At 38.6% G+C, this 21,017-nt stretch overlaps 1 protein-coding gene across 15 annotated transcripts in view; it reads right to left on the bottom strand.

Annotated features, from left to right (window-relative positions):
- Nucleotides 1–21,017, bottom strand: part of mast4 (microtubule associated serine/threonine kinase family member 4) — a 98,445-nt gene that overhangs the window by 36,622 nt on the left and 40,806 nt on the right. For 8 of the 15 annotated variants that reach the window (XM_005929799.3, XM_005929803.3, XM_005929800.3 and 5 more), the window contains 2 exons: nucleotides 13,685–13,716; nucleotides 5,063–5,143 (listed from right to left, as the gene is read on the bottom strand). In XM_005929799.3, the coding sequence (XP_005929861.1) occupies nucleotides 5,063–5,143; nucleotides 13,685–13,716 (113 nt within the window). Of the gene's footprint in view, nucleotides 1–358; nucleotides 3,571–5,062; nucleotides 5,144–7,351; nucleotides 7,584–13,684; nucleotides 13,717–21,017 lie in introns of those variants that run through there. The other 7 variants (XM_005929802.3, XM_014335992.2, XM_005929808.2 and 4 more) reach the window with 4 other exon arrangements.

The raw sequence follows: 21,017 nt of genomic DNA, 5'->3' as shown, positions 1-21,017 counted from the left end.
CAACCATCCCAATTGTCACATTCTCACTGTAAATTAATATGAATGATCCATGTGGGAAATCTGAGACTACCTCAACAACGCATTCAACTGCACAAAGCAAATAACGCACAACAGGCAAGACGGCAACACCCAGCTTCTTATTCATGTTGGCCTCATACACCTACTACTGTAAACACGGTCCCTGCTGCCACTCAAAGCTCCAGAAACTGTGCATGTAAATCCATTTGGTAGAAAATAAAACGTTTTGCTCCGTAAAGACGCATGTCTGAGCCTGACTACATTATTTGAAGGACCCTAACTAAAAAGCAACACAGTACAAAAAAAGTAGCAAGTTTCTTCAATCTGTTTTAGATGTTACCTTTGGGACCGACGCAGGCGAGCTCCACTGAAGAAATGTGGCATGTTAAAGTTGGACAGAACTGTCCACAAACTAGAATCCGACATTGTGTCCAAATCATGCCAAAGAGGGAGATGTAAAGGAGGCTTCTGAAGACTTGATGAGCAGAACCGATGGCTATCAGAGTTCAAGAGGTGGTGACCTCTGGAGCAGTCTTGACAAGTACTCTCCTTAGGTCCAAACTTCCTCTGCACAGGCACATCTGCAGGCAGCTGCGGCATAAACACACTAGCAGGGAGGACACGTTGTCCTCCTCTGTCCTCAAACAAAAAGTAATCCAGGGAGGATCCTGAACGGCACACAGTGTGTGATCCAGGTCAGGTGCTGACAGCCTCGACTGTTGCAGGTATATGACATCTAATACCAGCTGACTTTGTGTTTTCCCTTCTCACTGCGATTGCGTTCCGTATCCCAAACACTCACCGTCCTCCCTGCGCTTAACATGCTTCATATCATGTAACAGGCATCTACCACTTCACATCCTGTGAAGGGGGGTTGTGAGACAGAGGGGTAATGCATCATCAGCAGATGCTGCTGGGCATTCGCTACGTTCACAAACTGGCACCCCTCCAAAAGTCTGGTGGGTCAGTATTAAGCAGGACCTATTTGAAATTGAAACGCTGTGCTTCTCAATGGATTCTTCTGCTATTGCATAAATTCTTCGCTCCATAGACAGTCTTACCTCATTCATTTATTGGAGCTTCACCTTAACTACATCACCTTTGATCTATGACTCATTTTTTTTACTCTGTAAAAAGATAAGTAGCTAAACACAATGCATACTGGGAAATCATCAAACTTTACAATGTTCAAAAAAATATGAATAAAAAAAACAATTGCAAGCTTTATAAGTCTGATGTTTCAGGCGAGCAAAATAAATAAAATCTCAGAGCTAAACTTGGGAATTCACATGCAAACAATTCGCTCCGTCAGTTCAGTGATGAATGTAACTTCTGAGTGCTGCGCGTATGTGTGAGAGTTCAGGTCAGCTGATCACCGCAGCCTGTAACGTGCAAAGCATGCAGGCAAATTCTCTGAAGTAGCTGTCAGGTCTCCAAACAAAACAATATCTCAAACAAGAGGAACCATTAAAAGCTTCTCCCAAAGTAGTTTTATTCAGTGATAATTCTACACAGGGAAGAGCAGAGTTCAGCCCTGAAAACACACTTTACAGCTCCAGAGCAACGATAAGAGTCCCACAATCACATGCACAGTTTACAGTCAGTATACTGAAGATGGCACTTTCACAATCCAACATAAAAACATCTGTCCTTTCTCATCTGAGCTTCAAGTTGTAAAAAAGATGTGAACCTCATGTGAGCACATGCACACAAAGACTAATGTACCTTAGAAGATTGATTAAGAGTAACTTGCATTTTAATAAAGAGGACATGTCCGTTTTTGCTGATAAATCAGAGTTGACACTTGAATAAATGTCTTAAAAATATTGCACGTTTAATAAGAGCGTACGTTATTTGGTTCACTATTTGTATATTTGTTTAGTTATTTATTTCAGTTTTGTAAAGCATTATTACACCTAGATTTCTAACTATAAAATCTTGCTACAGCCAGTGAGATTAAGATAGTATATCATTCTTCAACCAGGACAACAAAGCAGTTCAAAGACAGGCTGCAATCCTCACTGAGGAAGTTCCAGGTCAGACCTGAAGACCATCAGGAAGCAATGAGCAATGAGTCTAATAACTTGCCAAGTATGCTGTCTGGAAGGGATTCAAAAGCTAAGGAAGAGAGATGGAATGCAAAACCAACAAAGACTGGCACCTAACCACTGCTACTTCACATGCACAATCTTTGGCGACTGTGTCGTCATCAGAAGTTATTTTTATCCGTGTAAAACCTGAGTTTGTGTGTGTATTCTGTCAGAGTGGCTCAGTCCTTCTCCCTACAGGCCAGCGTGACAGCCTTCACTCTAATTATGGCCCTGCTCCGTTTCTGTGTTCCACATTAGAAATGGCAGTTCAGATGGTTCAAAGTCAAACTTGCATAGAGCAGCATGAATAGGGAGGTCACTGCTTGTGCTGACATCACAAGTAGAAAAATCAGGGTTGCTGTGCCTCTTTTTCTAGTAGCTCTTAAAAGAAGGAATCAAAACCATTAAAGGGAACCTATTGTATTCATTTCTAGGTCCATATATTTATAATTACTATTTCACTCTTTCTATAATAGCACTGAATTACTCAGTTTAAAACTAATATGGAAAATATCTTTGTTTATGTTAAAGCGGGTCCTTGGGTAAGCTCGTCAGTTCATCCAAGGGCTAAAATTAGTCATTTTAAAATTCTTTTGATTGGCTGCCCCTTGTAAAAGCAACATCTGAACAGCAGGTAAGAGAAGCGCTCACTGTAAGATCACTGTATTTGGCATGTCACCGTCTCTGAGAACATGAAAAGCCAAGACTAAGAATAAGTCAGCCTGAAACTGAGGATTTAGAGGAGTCAGAACACTTTGACTCGTGTGAATTGCCTGTATGTTGGATTCTATTAATCTAATGGTGACCATATTAACACTAATGGCGGTAAATTACTCCATAGGGTAATTTTAAACCAAAAAGAAAAACATTTTCAGAAAATGTTATTAAGTGCAGGTTCCAGTGGGTTAACAGTTCAACCAGCAATATTTCTGATTTTACTTTATTAGACCATATAGTCTAAATCTTCATATCTCTTAAAGAGCAAATACTCTGCAGTTTTCAGACCATGGAGTCAATATCTTTTAAGGCCGGATTCACCATCTTTAGCACTGCGTGAAAAGCCCCAGTGCCCTCAAGGATTTGAGGCCAGTGTTGACGCAGCAGTGTTGCTGACTCAGAGATCTGGCAAACAACTATGTTGTCAGGCAAAGAAGTTGAACATGGCTCAACTAATACTGGGACTAATATTCAAAGACAGACTTGGCAAATCTTGCCAGATAATATCGCATTTAGACACTGCTGTGCAGCCTTTAAATTTATACATCTCTTATTAAATGTCAGCAAATGAAAGGTTTAATTTCTCAAAAGCACCTAAAATCACATTTTAATCAGCACTAAGGCAGGTCACGACTGTCCATCTAAATATGAAATTGCAAAAAACATGAAACAAAACATTTTCTTTCTTTCCTCCTCCCACCATCTTTTCTCCCCTCTATTTTTCTTTCTCTCCCTCTCTTTCTTTCTTTCTTTCTTTCTCCCTGTCCTATCCCTCAGTCCCGTCTGTAACAACCGAAAATAAAATAAAATAAATACATGATTAAAATAAATGTCAATCAAATGGACCAATATGGCAAGGCCATGATGATCCACTTGGTAAAGTAAATCCGCTAGGCATCTTCCTTGTCCTTCAGACAACAACAATTCTGATGGCTAAAGATCCAAAAAAACAAACAAACAAAAAAATTAAACAAACAAACAAACAAACCAACAAAAACAAAAAAAAACAAAAAACAAAACGGTTGATATATATATTGATATACATTATGATGGTACATGTGTTGCTATGTAATGGTCCTATAGGATCACCACAAGTGTTCTGATTTGGCTTCTTAACTGTGACCATGTCCACTGGCACATGAATAAAATCTGAAAATGTCAATAAATATAGATAAAAATAAAACCTTTCTACATTCTTGTATGGAGCTGACTCACTTAAATACCTGCTCCACTTGACTCTCTATGAAAGCTGAGCAGGAACAAGAGGAGACCAGAGGTGAAATGGGTGGGTGTTTTCATGCTATTCATTGATACAGAAAATTCTCAGAATTGAGCGTTTTGAATGAGCTGCAGAAAAATCCATTCCAAGTTTCATTCCACCCATTTTTCTTGGCACGTGTGCTTTAGATTCAGGCTGAATAAACCTGACAGAAGACCGTGGCACTCTTCATATCAGTAAAACATATATGTTTAATGAACTGACTCTAAGACTGTTCACTCAAAGTGAGCCAATGGTGAAAGAATATGCTGCAGAATGTTTGTCTAAACTTAATATAGGAGCCAAAAAACCTGCTTTCACTAAAACGGTACAGACTCAGACTGTAGAGAGGACACAAGGACACAAAGATCTCATCTGGTGCTTTCATGCCATGTGTGCAGACTACCTGATCAGCTCACCAGTAGTTATACAAACATTACCTCACCAGCAAGATGGTTTCAACCTGACTCTGTCATTTCAAAGTGAAGCACACATAGTTGGCCCATGAACAATCGCAGTTTTAAAGCATCTGGCTAGGTATAATGTGGAGAACGGAGAGAGGACAGAGTGACACGCATCATTTAAAATCTAATTATAAACTATTTGAGATCTAACCAATAAGCCCTGATGTTGAACCATTACCAGCTTTTACTGTTTTGAATACTCTTCAATCCTAAATGAAACAAGCCTGGGATTCACACAGATTGAGACCATAATTAACTTTGATGTATTGCAAATGCCACAAATCCTACTTAGCACATGAAAGAGAAGCCTAAACCTCAGAACAGAGAGGGACAAGATGGGGGAAGGGGTGACATTATCAACATTATATAAGTATCACGTCCTCCCCTTTCAATGTCATTTCAATGGCAGATGATTTTGTTGTCGCGCTTGAGCCATATGACAGGTGAAGACAAGGTAACATGCACCAACAGGCCCCTCAAAACAAAACATCCATGGTTGAAGAACTCTTGCTTACCTCCAGAAATGAAAAGCGTGCAGTGGGCTGCACGGACTGCAAGGGCTAGTGGGAGTAGGGCTCAAGCTTCTGGGAGTGAGGCTGCAAGTTAAATGGACTCTAGTGAATAGTTGTCTTTTATCACTCTCTCTCACACTCACGCACACAAAGACAAAACCCCCACAACTCAGACACATGCCCAGATGAAAACAGCAGCATCATGAAGAGTAAATGATCCCTGTCAAATGAACTTAAGTTGTGTTTGAACAGCAGGTCTCCGAGGCATTTGTCTAGTTCGCCAGTTTTCGTTTAACATTGGGGATGTCTGACCTTGTAGACTATTCAGACTAAAACAAAACATGTCAATCATGTGCGTTCGCTAAAATGCTCATAAAAGCAGTTATAGATTAACCAGTCTTAACTGATTTTAGAGACGGTGAATCTCCTGTTGGTCAGCCCATACAGAATGACTTTCACTTTCTCTACTGTAGTCTATGTGGCCTCGTGTATCGAGTCATTTTTCAACATAACTGTCTGCTCTGCAGAATATTTGGTCCTGTAAAGGTGAGAATGTTTTACGACAGACTCTTCTGATGACTGGTACAACCAGAACTCTCCATGTGGTTTTTACAGTGACATTTCCCTGTTAAGCTTAAAACCACCAATCATTTCATCACAACCATTAAGACTTCATTCATATTGCCCAAGAACCTCGACATGTGAACTGTAGATACTTTGAATCAGTAACACATGTATTAATTATCCAAGTTAGTTAGCTCCCAGATATGTGCCTTTTGCACAATATAGTCTGAATTTATTATTTATTTGTATATTTTTCAAAACAATAGAATTGTCCAAAACAATAATAACCATTTACAACTGGACAATCCCCTTGCTCTTATTTTGAAAGTTCATCACTGCTAACCATGTTGCATCTGATATCCTCATGTTGCTGTTGTTCCTGCATTATCATAATAATCTTGGTATCGGGATCAAAACTGCAACTGACCAATCATGTTGGAATAGCTTTGCAATGTAGGGAAAAAGGAAAAAAGTGTATCATTAATTATTTCTTCTATTGTGATTGATTATTTTCTGTGGTGTGTGTGTGTGTGTGTGTGTGTGTGTGTGTGTGTGGTGTGTGTGTGTGTGTGTGTGTGTGTGTGTGTTATAAATAGCACTAGCAAACAAGCTTGGCTTATGCTAACGGAATACTGAGACAATGTCATTGGTCAGCTGTAATATTGATCATAGACCACCATTATTACGATGTTACAGAAACACCACCAGCACAGGGATATCATCGTGCCCTAACCACCCAGCTGCAGTTAAGCAAAATTAAGGACCTGAGTCTGTCATCCCACAGTCTCGATGTACTCAAACTGTACTGGATTGCAGCTTGCAACAGCAGACCTTGTTTTGGTCTGAAGACCTGCTGCAGGGTCTAACAAGCACCTGCACCAAGCAGAGAATTGGACCTGCTACACCGAAAGAGGAGAACAGCGACTATTTTTGTCAGCTGCAGTCCAAAACAGTGGAGTTGTAATCCATCCATTGAACGAGGAACTTACTTAATACTCAGTATCTGCCTCTCTAGTGTTTGTGACAAATTATATCAGGTATTATTTATTTTTTAAAATATGACATAATATATTATACAATCATTATCTGCTAAATTCCATTCCAAACATTTTAGAAAAGTCTAGTTTGATGGATGACTAACACTGTAAAAATGTATCCTGAAATGCAGATTTTAAATCCTCAAATGGAGGGAACCATAACAAATGCCTTGTTGACCTAAATAAAAAGTGTATGAAATCAAACCAATGACAAGAGCTGTGATAAAAGCGGAAACTGACATTTAAACCACACAGCCTTCAACGCTTCACTGCTTCATCTAACAAACATCGTCTCAACACTCTTGATAGGTGTTGCTCTGTGTATGCTTTCTACGTGTGCACTGTTTGCTTGTGTCACACCAGCAAGTAAAACATATTGTGCAGTTGCGGCACTCCTTTTTCGTGGCACGTTACAGTATCTGTCTGTCCATCACATGCCCGTGCATGATAACATAAATCTGTGAACACGAACATAAACACAGACACGCGAGCACATGTAAGCTGCTGTTACCTAGCTGTTAAAGATCTGGCTTTAGACTTCCTGCTGCAGGTGCTGCTGCTGCTAATGCTAACACAGCAAACAGCATAAAGCAACAGTAAAAGACAGCAACAAATAAGACACAGAGATGGATCAAGCTACATACTTCAGAGGAGCCGTCTCCTGGGTAGGATAACGGAGGAAAATACTCACTCTAGCGTCAGCCCTGGAATTCTCAGCCTCTCCCGCTGGGCTTTCATGGCTGAACTGTGCTCGTTTGCTCTATTGTGGTCATGATATGCATTCACACTGCCTGTCTGCTACCACCCCCCCCTGCACTGACAAAGAGCCAAACCCAGCCACCACAGGACGATGAGACGGATTGGTTTTCTCTCCCTGTATAAAAAAGGGAGGGGGGTTTAAAAAAAAAAGGGAAAAAAGGGGGTGGGGGGGGGGGGGGGGCAGCGGCTCTTGTTTTGGTCTTTCCACGTTCCACCTTGAAGCTGTCAAATGAGATCCTCAGTTGCCTGCGGAGGGAATGGAGGCAGGACAATACCCCTTCTCCCCTCCCCTAATACACGCCTCCTGCTCCTTCAAACACATGCACATTTGTGCCCCCCCACCACCACCACAACCCCTTCACAAGCTGGTGACTTGCTACGGAGCAGAAATTAAACGCAAGTCTTGGACGTGCAGTCACCTTGACAGACGCTAATGTGAGGCTGCTCCGTGCGATGTCAACACAAGCACAGGGATGATGTCATCTTCAGAAGAGAAACAAAATGCATCGCTAACTGCCAGTCTGCCTCCGTCAATGTACAGGAAGCAGGACTGTAAATCGAACTCGCAGAAATAACTGCAAAGATGTTTTTTGGTTTTGCTTTGTTTTTAAAGGGAGACATGCAGCGAAACTGAGAAATGATGAAGTGCTTGTGTTTAAGCTAGGGAGCCATAAACTGAAACTCAAAGAAGTACAGTAGGATGACGCACCCAGAGTGTCCTGCAGCAATTTAAAGCACCCTGAAAATTATTATTCATCATCAGCAAAATTATTCGTACTGCCAGACCATCAAGATCCCAAGAAGTTGAAATGAGTCAATGACTCACAGGAAATTATCTGTGAATGAGTTGCTGAGTTACAAAAGATTGAGGTTATTAGGAATAATTTGACATCACTCTGTAAAAGAAACATTTCCAGAAAACGTGTTTGCAATGAGTCAGCTACAGGAACTGCAAAAGATAGCTGCTGTAGGATGATGCTTTGTGCAACCTGGATTTGGCTGGAGAAATATAGAGGGCAAAGGAGACCTCACTCATTCAGACAGTACACTAATGAATTCTTTATTACTACGAACATGTCTGAGGAGCAAAGAGGCACTGCAGATGACACCAAACACTGCATTAACTGCAGACGTAGAAAGCAGGAAGTGCCACATAAGGAGGTGTAAAGCTGTATCTAGAGTATAAAAGGTCAAATGTACGGCTATTTAAAATGTCAAATATTTATTTTTTATTTATTTTATTTTTTTCCGGATGTGCAGACACAAGACATTAGCCAGGTTTAAATTAAAATTAAAATTCACTTTTTTTTACAATACTTTGTGCGCAAGGGTAACATTTTAATTCACTGCTATTGTAAGGGACAGTGTACTGTTACATGAATTATCACATTGGCTTTCTTGGCCGGCTTTTAAACTGTAATTTCTTACAACAGCTACAAAACACTTTCAGATGTGGTTGGCAATATGTTCTACATGCTAAATCCAATAGATTTATACTACCTTAATTCAAACTAGAGGTTACAGTCCTGGTCCTCTGCTAGAAAAGGGTGAAGTGCCCACTCCAGCTCAGGGACGATTTCCTGCCCCAAGTAGAGGAGTTCAAGTATCTCAGGGTCTTGTTCATGAGTGACGGGAGAAGGGAGATCGACAGACGGATCGGTGCTGCGGCTGCAGTGATGCGGATGCTGTACCGGTCCGTCGTGGTATAGTGTAAAATCGAAGCTCTCAATTTACCAGTCAATCTACGCCCTACCCTCACCTATGGTCACTAGCTGTGGGCAGTGACTGAAAGAACGAGATCACGGACAGGGGTGAGGAGTTCAACCATCTGGGAGGGGCTCAGAGCTGCTGCTCCTCCACATTGAAAGGAGCCAGTTGAAATGGTTTGAGCATCTGACAAGGATGCCTCTTGGGAGAGGAACACCTCGCCCAAGAGGCATCAATGGGGAAGACCCAGCACACGCTGGAGAGATTATATCTCTCAGATGGCCTGGGAATGCCTTGGTGTTCCCCCAGATAAGCTGGATGAGGTGGCTGGGGAGAGCAACCCAGCCCTGGATAAGCACAAGAAGAAGGATGGATGGATAGAAGTTACAGTATATTTAAACAAGCACACCAGGTACATCAGGAATGCAATTATAGAGATTAAGTAGAACCATATAGAAAGTCCAGTCTAAGCTAAGGCTAAGCTGAGATTTTACTGCATTCTTCTAGTTTTTTTTCCAGTGATAGCTGAAATATCTGGCTTTTGGTAAAGGAAGGTGACTCGGTAAGTTGTTGTTTTTTTAATTAATGTAATGCATGACTGTTACTGTACCAAGGACAAGTAAAACAAACAGCCTCACAGTGTAGAGAGAAGCTTCAACTGTTCAGCTGGAAATCATTTGAAAGTTAGTTCTACCTTTATGCAAATGTAGACCTTAAAGTAGAACATCTAACCATCCATGCATACTTTCCTCTTACCTTTCTCTCAGTATATGAATACAAATATGTAAACCTTATTTAAAAAGACCTGAATTCAACAGCTTGCTTAAAGTTGCTCAGTGCTGGAACTTGATTCCTGGGACTGTCATCTAAATGATGTCACATTCAAAAAAAAGACTTGTTAGAGAAGAAACAAAGGTTAGGTAATGATATAAACAATAACAAAGAATTTCCTTGAGAAATTCAGTGAACAGCTTCTGTACATTTTGGAGGACAAATTATTTTAAATGATTTGAGACTACACTGATTAAACCAATCTTTGATTTACCTTTAAAAGCTGACATGTGGAGATATTTTTCTTCTTACGTTTTTTCGAGATTAACATCTTTTTGCAATAACCTTTGGGCTAAAACCTGTTTTTTCAAATGATTTCCTATTTGCTTGTTCAGCTTCCCTTGGGTACTTATTATCCAATTATGTTCTGCCTTTACTGCAACAATGCTGAGTAAGAACTGAAGCACAGCATCTGGGTGCTCTCATCAAATCTGCAGTGTAACCAGTAGTAAACAGTATTGTTGTGTTTCCACACTGTAAAACTGACCTTTATGGTCATTGTGTGTTAAAGAAAGTTAATAGCGTGTATAAGTAAAAGAATAACATTACTCTTGATTAAATTTGCTACCAAAATAACATATTTTGTTGATACGATACAGACTGAATGATAGTAGGTTAATATAAGGCTAATGTAAGCTAACATAACTTAACCCTATTAGTAACATTAGCTTAATATTAGTTACATTAACTTACCCACCGCAAAGGCTTTAGCATATGGCCTTCACAGCTGCCTCAAACAAAATGTACCATGTATGTCAGGATAACATAAGAAGAATAATGCTTGGACGTTCAACTAGAACTCAGTAACCTTGATTTTCTTAAACAGATCTTTTAGGTACTTTGCTAAATTGGAGGCATTTCCCTCGTTGATCTGAAAAGCACAGTGGCACTGTTTGAATATTGACTTTTGCAAATCAGTTTTCTCTACTGAAACACAAAGTAATTCCACACCCAACGTATCCAAGTTATCACAGCAGCTAAACTATTTGTCACAAATAGTTTTTAATGTGCTTGTATGCATCTTTCTTCTGTACGCATAGACTAGAAGACTAGAACACACACTAATCATTATACGGTATGCCATTCATTTTCAATAGAACTGCAGCCTTGACATACACTACCTATAGCAGTAAAAAAGAAATACTTTTACATTTTCAGAATTTTGCAAGTACTCGTTCTGGTGACTAACATAATTGATTACTACTGTTACAGCAGCCACTGTGAAATATTTCAGCTTACTCTAAGAGTACTTGAATACAAAATAAAAGGGATTTAACTACACCCAATTTTCTAGATACACTGCCTTCCTTTGCTTTCTGGAAGTAAATATATTTCTGTTTTGGACTGTTGGCCTATACAAACAAGCAATGTCAAAGGAACTCATTTATGGTTTTAAGAAATAACTACTGATCTTTTTTAATGGTCTATAACCTTTTTGTCGACTACCTAATTAAAATTTAGCAATAGCTGTGAGCTAGGACTCAAACATCTCCGTAAACACTAGCGACTGACTTAATGAAGCATGGTTGAGCATCTGTTAAACTAAATGTAATAGAATCTACAGTCAACAGAGCCACTTAATATCCTGTTGCATGGCAAAGCAGCTGATGATGCTAGACAGAATGACACGTTTAGTACACTAAAACTGCAAAAGGCTATAATTTAGCTAGGGGATGAGAAACAGGATCTAAAACCATGGTCAAGAAATCCTGTGATCCATGTTGATCTGCATACAAATAATTGATTTTCAATTAGTCTCAGAACCCAGCAAAAGACTTCCAACTATTAAGGTCAGTCTATAAATAGGTTAAACTGATATCTCTACTAGAATGACTCATACTGGAAACAAGTGTAGATATGGCTGTCTGAAGAGGTGTAATCCATCACTTCTGCTGCCATGGAAAAAAATAAACACAAATGCCCTCAGTAATGAAAAGAAAATGTGGATAATGCTAATTAAAAGGCATCAGCCAGCATGTTAATGACATCAAATGTTCAGTAGATGGCTCTCTGTCACAAGAAAACCTCAGAGACTACAGAGATTTAATCAACACTGAGCCAGCACTAAGGAAGCACTTTGAATTCAGTGCACTTTTCCTTACACTGATTAGAAGATGTAGCCAGAGCATCTGGCTTTTTTTTCTCCCCCCCAGCATATTCTTTAATCGGCTCGTACATGTCATATCAACATGTGACCCAACCACACTTAATAAGCACCAACAGTGAGGATATAGCTCTAATACTAATGAGAATTGATATTCTCTTCTTGTTTTAAAAGATGACAAATTAGTACAACCATGTTTTGGCTTAGTAAATAAAAGTAAGCTTTGATACATCTGAAGCCACCATATGAAGTTTGTCATATCCAAACAGCATTACTATGGTTACCAAGGTCAGTAGAGGTTCTAGCTCGCTAAATATACACCAGTGCAGTTGGTGATCTCACAGCAGCATGTTAGTAATGGGTCACCTCCATTATAGTACCTGCCCTCTCTGGTGAGGTGGCAGCGAGAGCAGCAAGGTGTCATGACAACTCTCTCACCACCAGGAAATAAATCAAACTAAAGTGGATCGATGTCGAGGAAGTCTTTTATGGCTTCACATGGCTTAAAGCTGCATCTCATCTGCCCATGGAGCACCTTCGATAAGCTTGTGAACACAAATGTGAACAGCCAGCCTGAGGAGGATAGTCTAAATAAGTGCAAATGTCTGTTCTTTTCTGATGACAACACAGACCATTATAAAAATAGAGGTCAATTATTTCACCATGCAAATTGATATTCCCTCTATTTTCCAAAATGACAGTGTGTGTGTGTGTGTGTGGGGGGGGGGGGGGGGGGGGGGGGGAGGCAAGTACTCCATTCCAACAAAACAAATCAAGAGCTGTCATATATACGCTGACATGTCAAGATGATTACATGTATAATATGGTTAATTTATATGCCATGGGTTAACAAGATCCATTCTTCTCCAGCTATAAAAGGATTTTTTTTTTTAAGGAAAATTGACTTGTTTTTCCACTTACTTACATCATCTTAAGAGAGAGAGACTCTAGAGAGTATATGACCAAGCACCTTCAATATGTAAAACCTCTTTAAGGTAAGAACTCATATAGGTATTAGCTAAATAGGTTACAGAACAGCTATTTTAGGCAAACAACACAAAATACAATGAGCCCAAATGAGGCTAATACTTTATCAACTAGCACAGAACAGCTGGGAAAGAAAGAAAATCTGCATAGTAAAACTACTGAACTCACACCTTTGTCCAACAGTTTTCTACATGTTGAGAATCAGACATTCCCAGGTATTTCAGAGTTTTACCCTCGAGTTACAAAGCACTCAAAACACCACTTTTCATGTACTGTAGTATTATTGTAGTATGGGTAGAGAGTTGGGGAAAGTCCATAATAATATTAAAGTACATTTTTAGATGAAAGACAACATGTCTAAAATGTAAGACAGTCTGAAAACCTTCCAAATACCATGAATACTGTTCAGCTTTATGTTCAGTGTACACATATATCGTGGCATTTTTACAACTTTATTTAAACTTTCATGTAAATATTTCCTTTCATTTGAACAAATCTAATGAATGGACAGCTTCTAAGAGTTTCATGTTGATCATAAGAATGGACAAGCACACCTTACTATTTCAATGAATACAGTGGGCATCAATAAAAGAGGTAGTTACTTTATATCTCTTTAACATTTAAGATGGTACTTACAAACTGCCTCTTCTGGGAAGACTCAGCTCCTTCTGCAAATGAAAACAAGAGAGTTATAAGCATCAAAATTAGCACCACAATGTACTTTAACTCATCTTTTACCAACAAAGACCAAAGAAGAAAGTCAGCATTATTAAAAGGTTACTTTGGCTCATTTATGCAGAACTACCAATTACTTGTAGAAGATATAATGTCATATATGTGCATATTTATATCCTGAAAATGACAAATGCAAAGCAAAACTTGAAAAACAGCATTAATTTACAAGGACCATATTCAGCATAATATTTATGTTTAAAAATAAATGAAAGGAGGTGATGATTAAGGTAGCAACTGAAGTTCTATCATAAACTTTAATCTGTTCTGCTTTTCAGCTGCTCCAGCAGGTTAACACCTTCAAAAAGAGCCAACATATGGACGGAGAACACTGAGCAGGTGTGAAGCTGTTATATCCATTCCCAGAGAACTGGAATAATCTGCATCTGGATTTCAAACTGTTCACTTTAATCAGGTAACAGCTGTAATAAAATTAATGACTCAAATGATTTAAATTGAATTTGCCTTACTTGAAGATTGTTTACATTTAGTGTGGATTAAGGAAACACGATAACTCAGTCAAACACATCAAACACAAGCATAAAAATACATTTCACAGCCTCCTTATGCTGTAAATGCAACTTGATGGCTGCCTAACTTCTTCTACACGTGTTGGTTTTAACAAAAGGAGAAAAAAAAGTGACTGAAAATCAGTTGTATAGGGCAAAAATACACAGAGGTCACTGTGTGTACTGAAACGGCCCAGCAAACAACAATTGATTTCTGGAGCGATTATGTTTTCTCACAAGATTGTTTCATGAAAAAAAACAAAAAAAACTGCATGCAAACGTTTGCAGAGATGCAAATTTCTTGCAGGCAAATAACTTACTTATGGTGGTGGGGTTTTTTTTGTTTGTCTATTTGTATATTCATTTATTTATTTATTTTAATCTGTAGCTGTGTCCAGTCTCCCAAACACAGAAATCAAATTGTATTGTGACATCACCAAAGAGATGGCACAAACTTTAGATATATTGAAGATTTCCCAGATTTCAAGATTGAAAGCCCTGTTGGTTTTCTTCCTAAAGGTAAATACAATGGTTTAGCTGAAGGACTGGATACAAATCTACATCGCATTCAGAGCAAAGTAACTCTGTACTGTTGGCAACCTTTGGGTGCTGGCAAAAATTGTGTATTGCCCAACCAGTTTGTGAGTAGTTGCTGAATGCTGCTGGGAGTTGCAAGGTGACAAATTTCAAGGCACAATTTTCCTGAGCATGTGTGTTATGGTGCTTCAGTGAGGTGATTTTTTATTTTTCCCCACAGAAACATAACTGGCGAAGTGAACACCACTGTCAAAGGTTGTTTGGTTATTTGTCTTGGATTGACTGAGGTCCATTTCAACTTTTTTTTTAGAATTATTATGACTGTGCCTCTGGGAATAATGTGTTGAACTTGTCCACAACTGAAGTTATATATACATATTTGTCCGTATCTAAGAGTACAATTAGTCCCAAGGATTTTAACAATTCCAGAGAGTGCTGCCACTTTCCTTATTTTTCTGACAAGATGATGTGCATTTCTTCTGGAGCATAACTGATGGACAAAGCCAAGCTGTCAGTCTTGAGCTTTGAAGGAAGCATTTTTAATAAGATGTAGTGTTGCACTTGGAAATTTCTATGTTCCATATTTGGAGTACTAAGGCAGCTTCACTGGAGTGAATGGTCCCTAAAATTGGGTGCTTTTTTTTTCTTAAATCAGAAAGTAAGACCTATAATGTTACACTATTTTAGTTCTAGAGCAGTCAAGGAAAATGAAACCTTACTAAACTACATTTTTACAGCAACAAAATGTTTGCATTTTTTATGTGGAGCTGCAAATCCCCTGAATCAACGGCAACTGCTGACACCATGGGTAGAGAAAAAAAACTGCAATTGAAACTTCAAAAAAAGAATATCAGGCTTGCTGCCCTCTTGCTTTGTTGACAAGTCACACCTAAACACCACCTTCAGTGCATTAACCTGTAATACAATCAGCTCCTACAAATATTCAGCTCCTTTAGAGAAATTAAATTGCATGTTTCAGGAAAATGCTCCAAAGGATTTCTTTCTCTAAAAGCTGCCAGGAACAAATAAGTAAAATACAGCAGGCTACAAATGAAGCCACTGCTGCTGCTATAACATCTGTTGTACGAGTACCACATGAACAGCCATGCAAGTCAAGGACCAACATGAGACAATGACAGACAATCCCAGTGTACAGATCATTATATCCCCCATAGAATTAATAGGACAGTTTGTTCACACACTCCTGCAAAGAACTCAGGTGTTTTATTGCCCTCAGAATAATTCTGTGTGCAGTTTCAGCTCTGATTGCCTCAAATCTTTCAGTGTAGTTTCAATGTTTAAAATTAGATAAATAACCAGGTTTGGCTGCATTTTGTTTTGGGGCTACAAATCCCAAAGATAGGATAATAAAATGTTTTATTGTCTAATAACAACAGCCTGATAAGAGCAGGTCCTTTGTCTCACACAGCGTAGGACATTGAGTTGATATGTATCGGCTGCTACAGTCAGCAGAAAAGATGCTAAGCCCCACTCTCCCTTTGCTATCAATTAGGGCTTAATGTCTGGTTTCCCCCGGTGCCTACTGAAGACCAAGGGCACAGTGTTTCCTTGAGAGACATGACCGACGCGAACACAACACTAATTACCAGGCAGTGAATGACTTACAGTGATGGAAAAGCCACCAATCATAGAACACCAAATCAATGTGTGAAGTCTGTAACATAAATGTATTCATTCATGCCTCAGGAACATATTTACATAGGTAAAATAAATGTCTCATTTCTTCATGCTTTTGACACCTTTCTGAGTAAGCAAAGCTTGTGCAGAGAAAGGGCTCCATTACTATCAACAAACGCTTTCAGATAGCACTGAATGCGGTTTTAATGAAACCATAGTGAGACGAGTTCTACCTCAAACCAATGTTCGGCTTTTGTCAAAATCACATTTTCTTGTATAAAAAAAAGCAGCGCTGATCTAACACGAACTGAGAATTGACATTGACACTCTTATTCCACAAAACAGCATCTTTAGAAAGCTTATGAAACTCTGAGCTTGCAGAAATATAGAAAGTTACAACTCTTAACATTTAATGAAATCACATCCGACTTTTTAGAATGTTTTTATTTTACATTTTTCAGCAATATGATTGTCTCAGTGCGTTAGAGAGACTGTATCAGTTAAGAGTCGTATTTAATGAAATAGCTCTTTAATAAAGTATTGCAAAGGCCTGCAATAGCTTGAGATCTGAAAGCACTGAATATGTGTAAAACACACTGGAAGGAGGATGATGTATAGACATGCATGGCTTATAATGGCAATGGAGCACTGGTGCTAACTGATATACTGACCTAACACTGAAGAAATAGCTGAATAATGAAGTGAACAGAGCTCTACTTAATGCCAGATTCAAGCAAATGCAGAAAACACATCTTCATGGAACATATAAGCAATCAATCCCGGAATTTCTGAATATAAACTCAGAAAACTCGACGACGGCTAAATGGAGAACTCAAGCCTTGTATTATGAAGGGAGTTCAAAATATTCAAGATTTCTTTCAGTTATATCTGGATTCACTTACCCCAACATCGGCAAGCTTGATAAGCGGTCACACAAAGCTGGAATAAAGTTGCAGCTAAGAATTTCTTACTGAGAGATGAGGAGACAGTTGCTTTTGAAAAATATCTTTGACCCTGCTCCTGTCCAGACACAGAAGTCTGAGGGATCTCCCAGGAGTGGGGACACAATTTTGCAAACCAAGCAGGAACATATGTAGATCTCAAAGTGACAGATGGACAAAACCAAAGACAATATTAGTTATTTGTCATAAATTCCACTAGTATTGTTAATTCATAACATGGCAAAGCTCAGTACCTCTACTCATACTCAAGTTTCCTTGAATAGACTTAAATAACAAACCAGAATGTATGAGAAATGCTTTTGTCCTTTTTGTTATTTGGTGCCACTGGAGAGCGGGTTTTTATAGATTGTTACCATGGAAACTGGCTTTTAGTTAGCCTGTAGCCTGGCTAACTTTTAGGCCTAAGATAAATCGGTCTTTGTGTAAACCTGCACAACTTCAAACTCATTTAAACCAACCAGTCTAAAAAAAAATTGGCAAATAGATTTTCTGTTCCCCCAGTTTCAATTGTGTTAGCTGACATCGTGGAAAATCTTCACTTTTTTTCCCCCACTTCATCATTGCACCAGTAGACCTCACCTCTTAGATTTCCCTTACAGATATTTCTCTGGGTGTGGTCAGAGTCACACTGGAGCCTGTCATTGTTAAAGTCATAACATGGAAGACACACAAACCCCAGCCAGATCAGGTAGAATAAAAACAATGATTGACTGGCAGGAGACATTCGAACAAACAACCGCAAAAACCCTACATTTTACTATTTAGCAGTCTTACGTTTTATAAGTAATTTATGAGTAATTTCTAAAGTTAATTTTCAACTAAATTATTGAATAATGATTACTTTCATTACATGCATTTTAATTTATTTTTTAAAATTGTAAAATTTACATTTAAAATTTATTTTTAAATTTCCTTTCATAGCAAATAAGATCAGAGTGTAACGCCATGATGAAGTGGCAATCTAACAAATGAGCAATGAAAGTGGATCCTGTACATGTACTCAGCTGTTTATACAATAACATATTTGGTACTGGAAGATAACATTTGTGACACGATGAACCTAAAAGTTGGTTTTGTTCCACAGAATGTCAATGAATGCCTTCTAGCAACAACATTTCATATCTAAGACACCACATCAAAGTGGTGGTGATACTCTTGTAAAAAGGCCTATGTGTAATGCTTCATTAATAATTCCCCTTGATTTATTTTGGATTTTCCCTACATCTCAAGATCAAAAGTGTACTTATTTTAACTGTAGTTTTCTGCTGACTAGCAAGGAAATTCCCATTCTTGTATCAAGTCATAATGTCATCAAATCAAACCCTGAGTGGAATCGGGGGAAATGAAGCCTAGTCTCCTGAATACTTATCACATCTGGAGGCTGCTATAGCATGCCAGAATGATCACTCAGGATTGCTGCTCAGATCTAGACTACTTTAGAAAAAATACCAATACTGTTTCAGCTGCAGAAACTCTCAGCAAATTGCAGCTGTGGGCTACAAGTCATGTTGCTAGTGAGGAAGACATTCACTATGCTGACTTAAAGTTTACCATGTACTAATAAATCCCACCATCATCTTGCTGGCTGCAACCACAGATAGCCAGCTGGCTGAGAAAATGGATGGATGAACGGGCGTTGTTTGCCAAGCCTAACACATGAGTCAAACAACAACAGGAAGGCATACAGAAGACAAAGTTCAGCAGCCCATTCAGTAATATAATCAGTTAGAAAAAGCAAGCTTTTAGTGTGTTTTTTTAATTTATTTTTTAAGATAACTATTTACCAGTGGTACCATAGGAGTGACTCCTGTGTGATAATTTTAAACTTCAGGTTGTCTTCAAAATACTAAAAGACATCAGTTTCATACAGTTGGTTGAACAAAAGCAAGCTCCTGCTCCTGTTTTTTCCCCTCTTTTCAACATTTTTCAGACTGATAAAATGAGAGCTATGTTAAAAGTAATTATTAGATGCAACCCCCTGTACATGTGTGCACACTCTTAAGCACTGCACAAAACTGAGGAAAGTTCACAGAAACAGAAAAAAAAAAATACTTTGATCGCCATGCGTTCAGTGGAACTGTTAATGGGCATGCTGCACAGGCTTTATAAGTCATGTTAAGTGGGGGAAAAATGTGATTTGAGGTTCATAATTAGTCCTCTTTTTAATCGAACACAAAGCACAATTTTGTTTGACGTTTGTTGGTCAAATTCTCTATTAAAAAAAAATAATAATGAACGGAGGATAGATTAATTGTTCACAGTTCAGTTGTTTTATTCATAACATACATGAAACAAAGAGTTGGTCTTCAGAGTGGCAAAAAAATCCTAATCAAAGGTTTTACTCAAAACTAAATTTTACCTTCATCATTGCAAAACGCTGCTTCAAAGTCAGAGACCTCAAGTGAATCTGGAGATCAGGAAAGATCAAAGAGCTCCAAACGTGGTGTAGGAAGGACTACATACAAGACCTTAAAGTGCATTCACCGCCCCTGACGAGCAAACAAAAGACGCTACGTTAAACAACGACATTAAATAATAAACTTGATGTTTGACCAAAGAAATGAAATCTGAGCAGCTGGCTTTACATCAGTAAAACCAGGTCTACAATCTCAGTAATAATTTCTACCATGACGCTTAGCTCACTCTGAAAGACATCGATTTCTGCGCCAGTAGGAGGAGATTCGACACTGAAGTGCATCTACTGTTAGAAAGCTTTGCTGATTAAATCTGTTGGCATCCTCGTAGTTTTGCTTGTAGCAGGATGTTAGGTGTCATAAATGCTTAACCCACTGCCTCATCCAATGCTGTAAGAATGAAACGCCTCATTACAAGACAGAAACCCAGCTTAATGTTCTTTTAATTTGATGACCACCATTGTTTTGAGCAAGGAGTTCTTTTCAATCTGATAACAGTGAAACCTTAACAACAATTCATTAGGGACACCTGCTCAACTCCTCTTTAACATAGTATCTAATCAACCTATTACACTCAGCGCATTTAAGTTCAAAGCAAGCATATTGCAGAAAGTAAGATAATCTACACAGAACCATCTGAACCATCAAAAGTAATTACTCTGTCCAACAAATAATTGAACAACGTACTGCATTACTTTTAAGAAACATAATAAGTAATGTGTAATGTACTATTTTTTTGTGTAACGTTCCTGTGTCTGTGAAATCGGTCCAAATATCCAAATCAGGGTTGGTGGAGGGACAACTTAAAGCTGTTTTACTCAGTGTACTGTACAATTAACATGTTCAGGCACTTCTCATTTAAAAAAAAAAAGCTAAAAGAAACACCTACAAATATGTGTTTAGTAAAAGTGACTTGCATATCAATCGAAAGTTTAGGTTTTGTAGAAGTAAGTTTTATTTACCATATTTAAATATGTAAAATAACAAGTTGGCCAATTTAGGAACAGAAAACGATCATTTAAAGCTGTCGCGGCTGTTTCAGTGAAAAACTGTGACAGAAATACAGGGTGGGCCATTTATATGGAGACACCGTAATAAAATGGGAATGGTTGGTGATATTAAAGTCCTGTTTGTGGCACATTAGTATATGTGAGGGGGCAAACTCCTCAAGATGGGT

The sequence above is a fragment of the Haplochromis burtoni genome, unplaced genomic scaffold, assembly GCF_018398535.1.
Source record: "Haplochromis burtoni strain Fernald_Lab_line unplaced genomic scaffold, NCSU_Asbu1 Contig_107, whole genome shotgun sequence".
NCBI lineage: Eukaryota > Metazoa > Chordata > Actinopteri > Cichliformes > Cichlidae > Haplochromis > Haplochromis burtoni.
The sequence above is the reverse complement of the archived record's forward strand: the minus strand, read 5'-3'. Positions and strand labels throughout refer to the sequence as shown.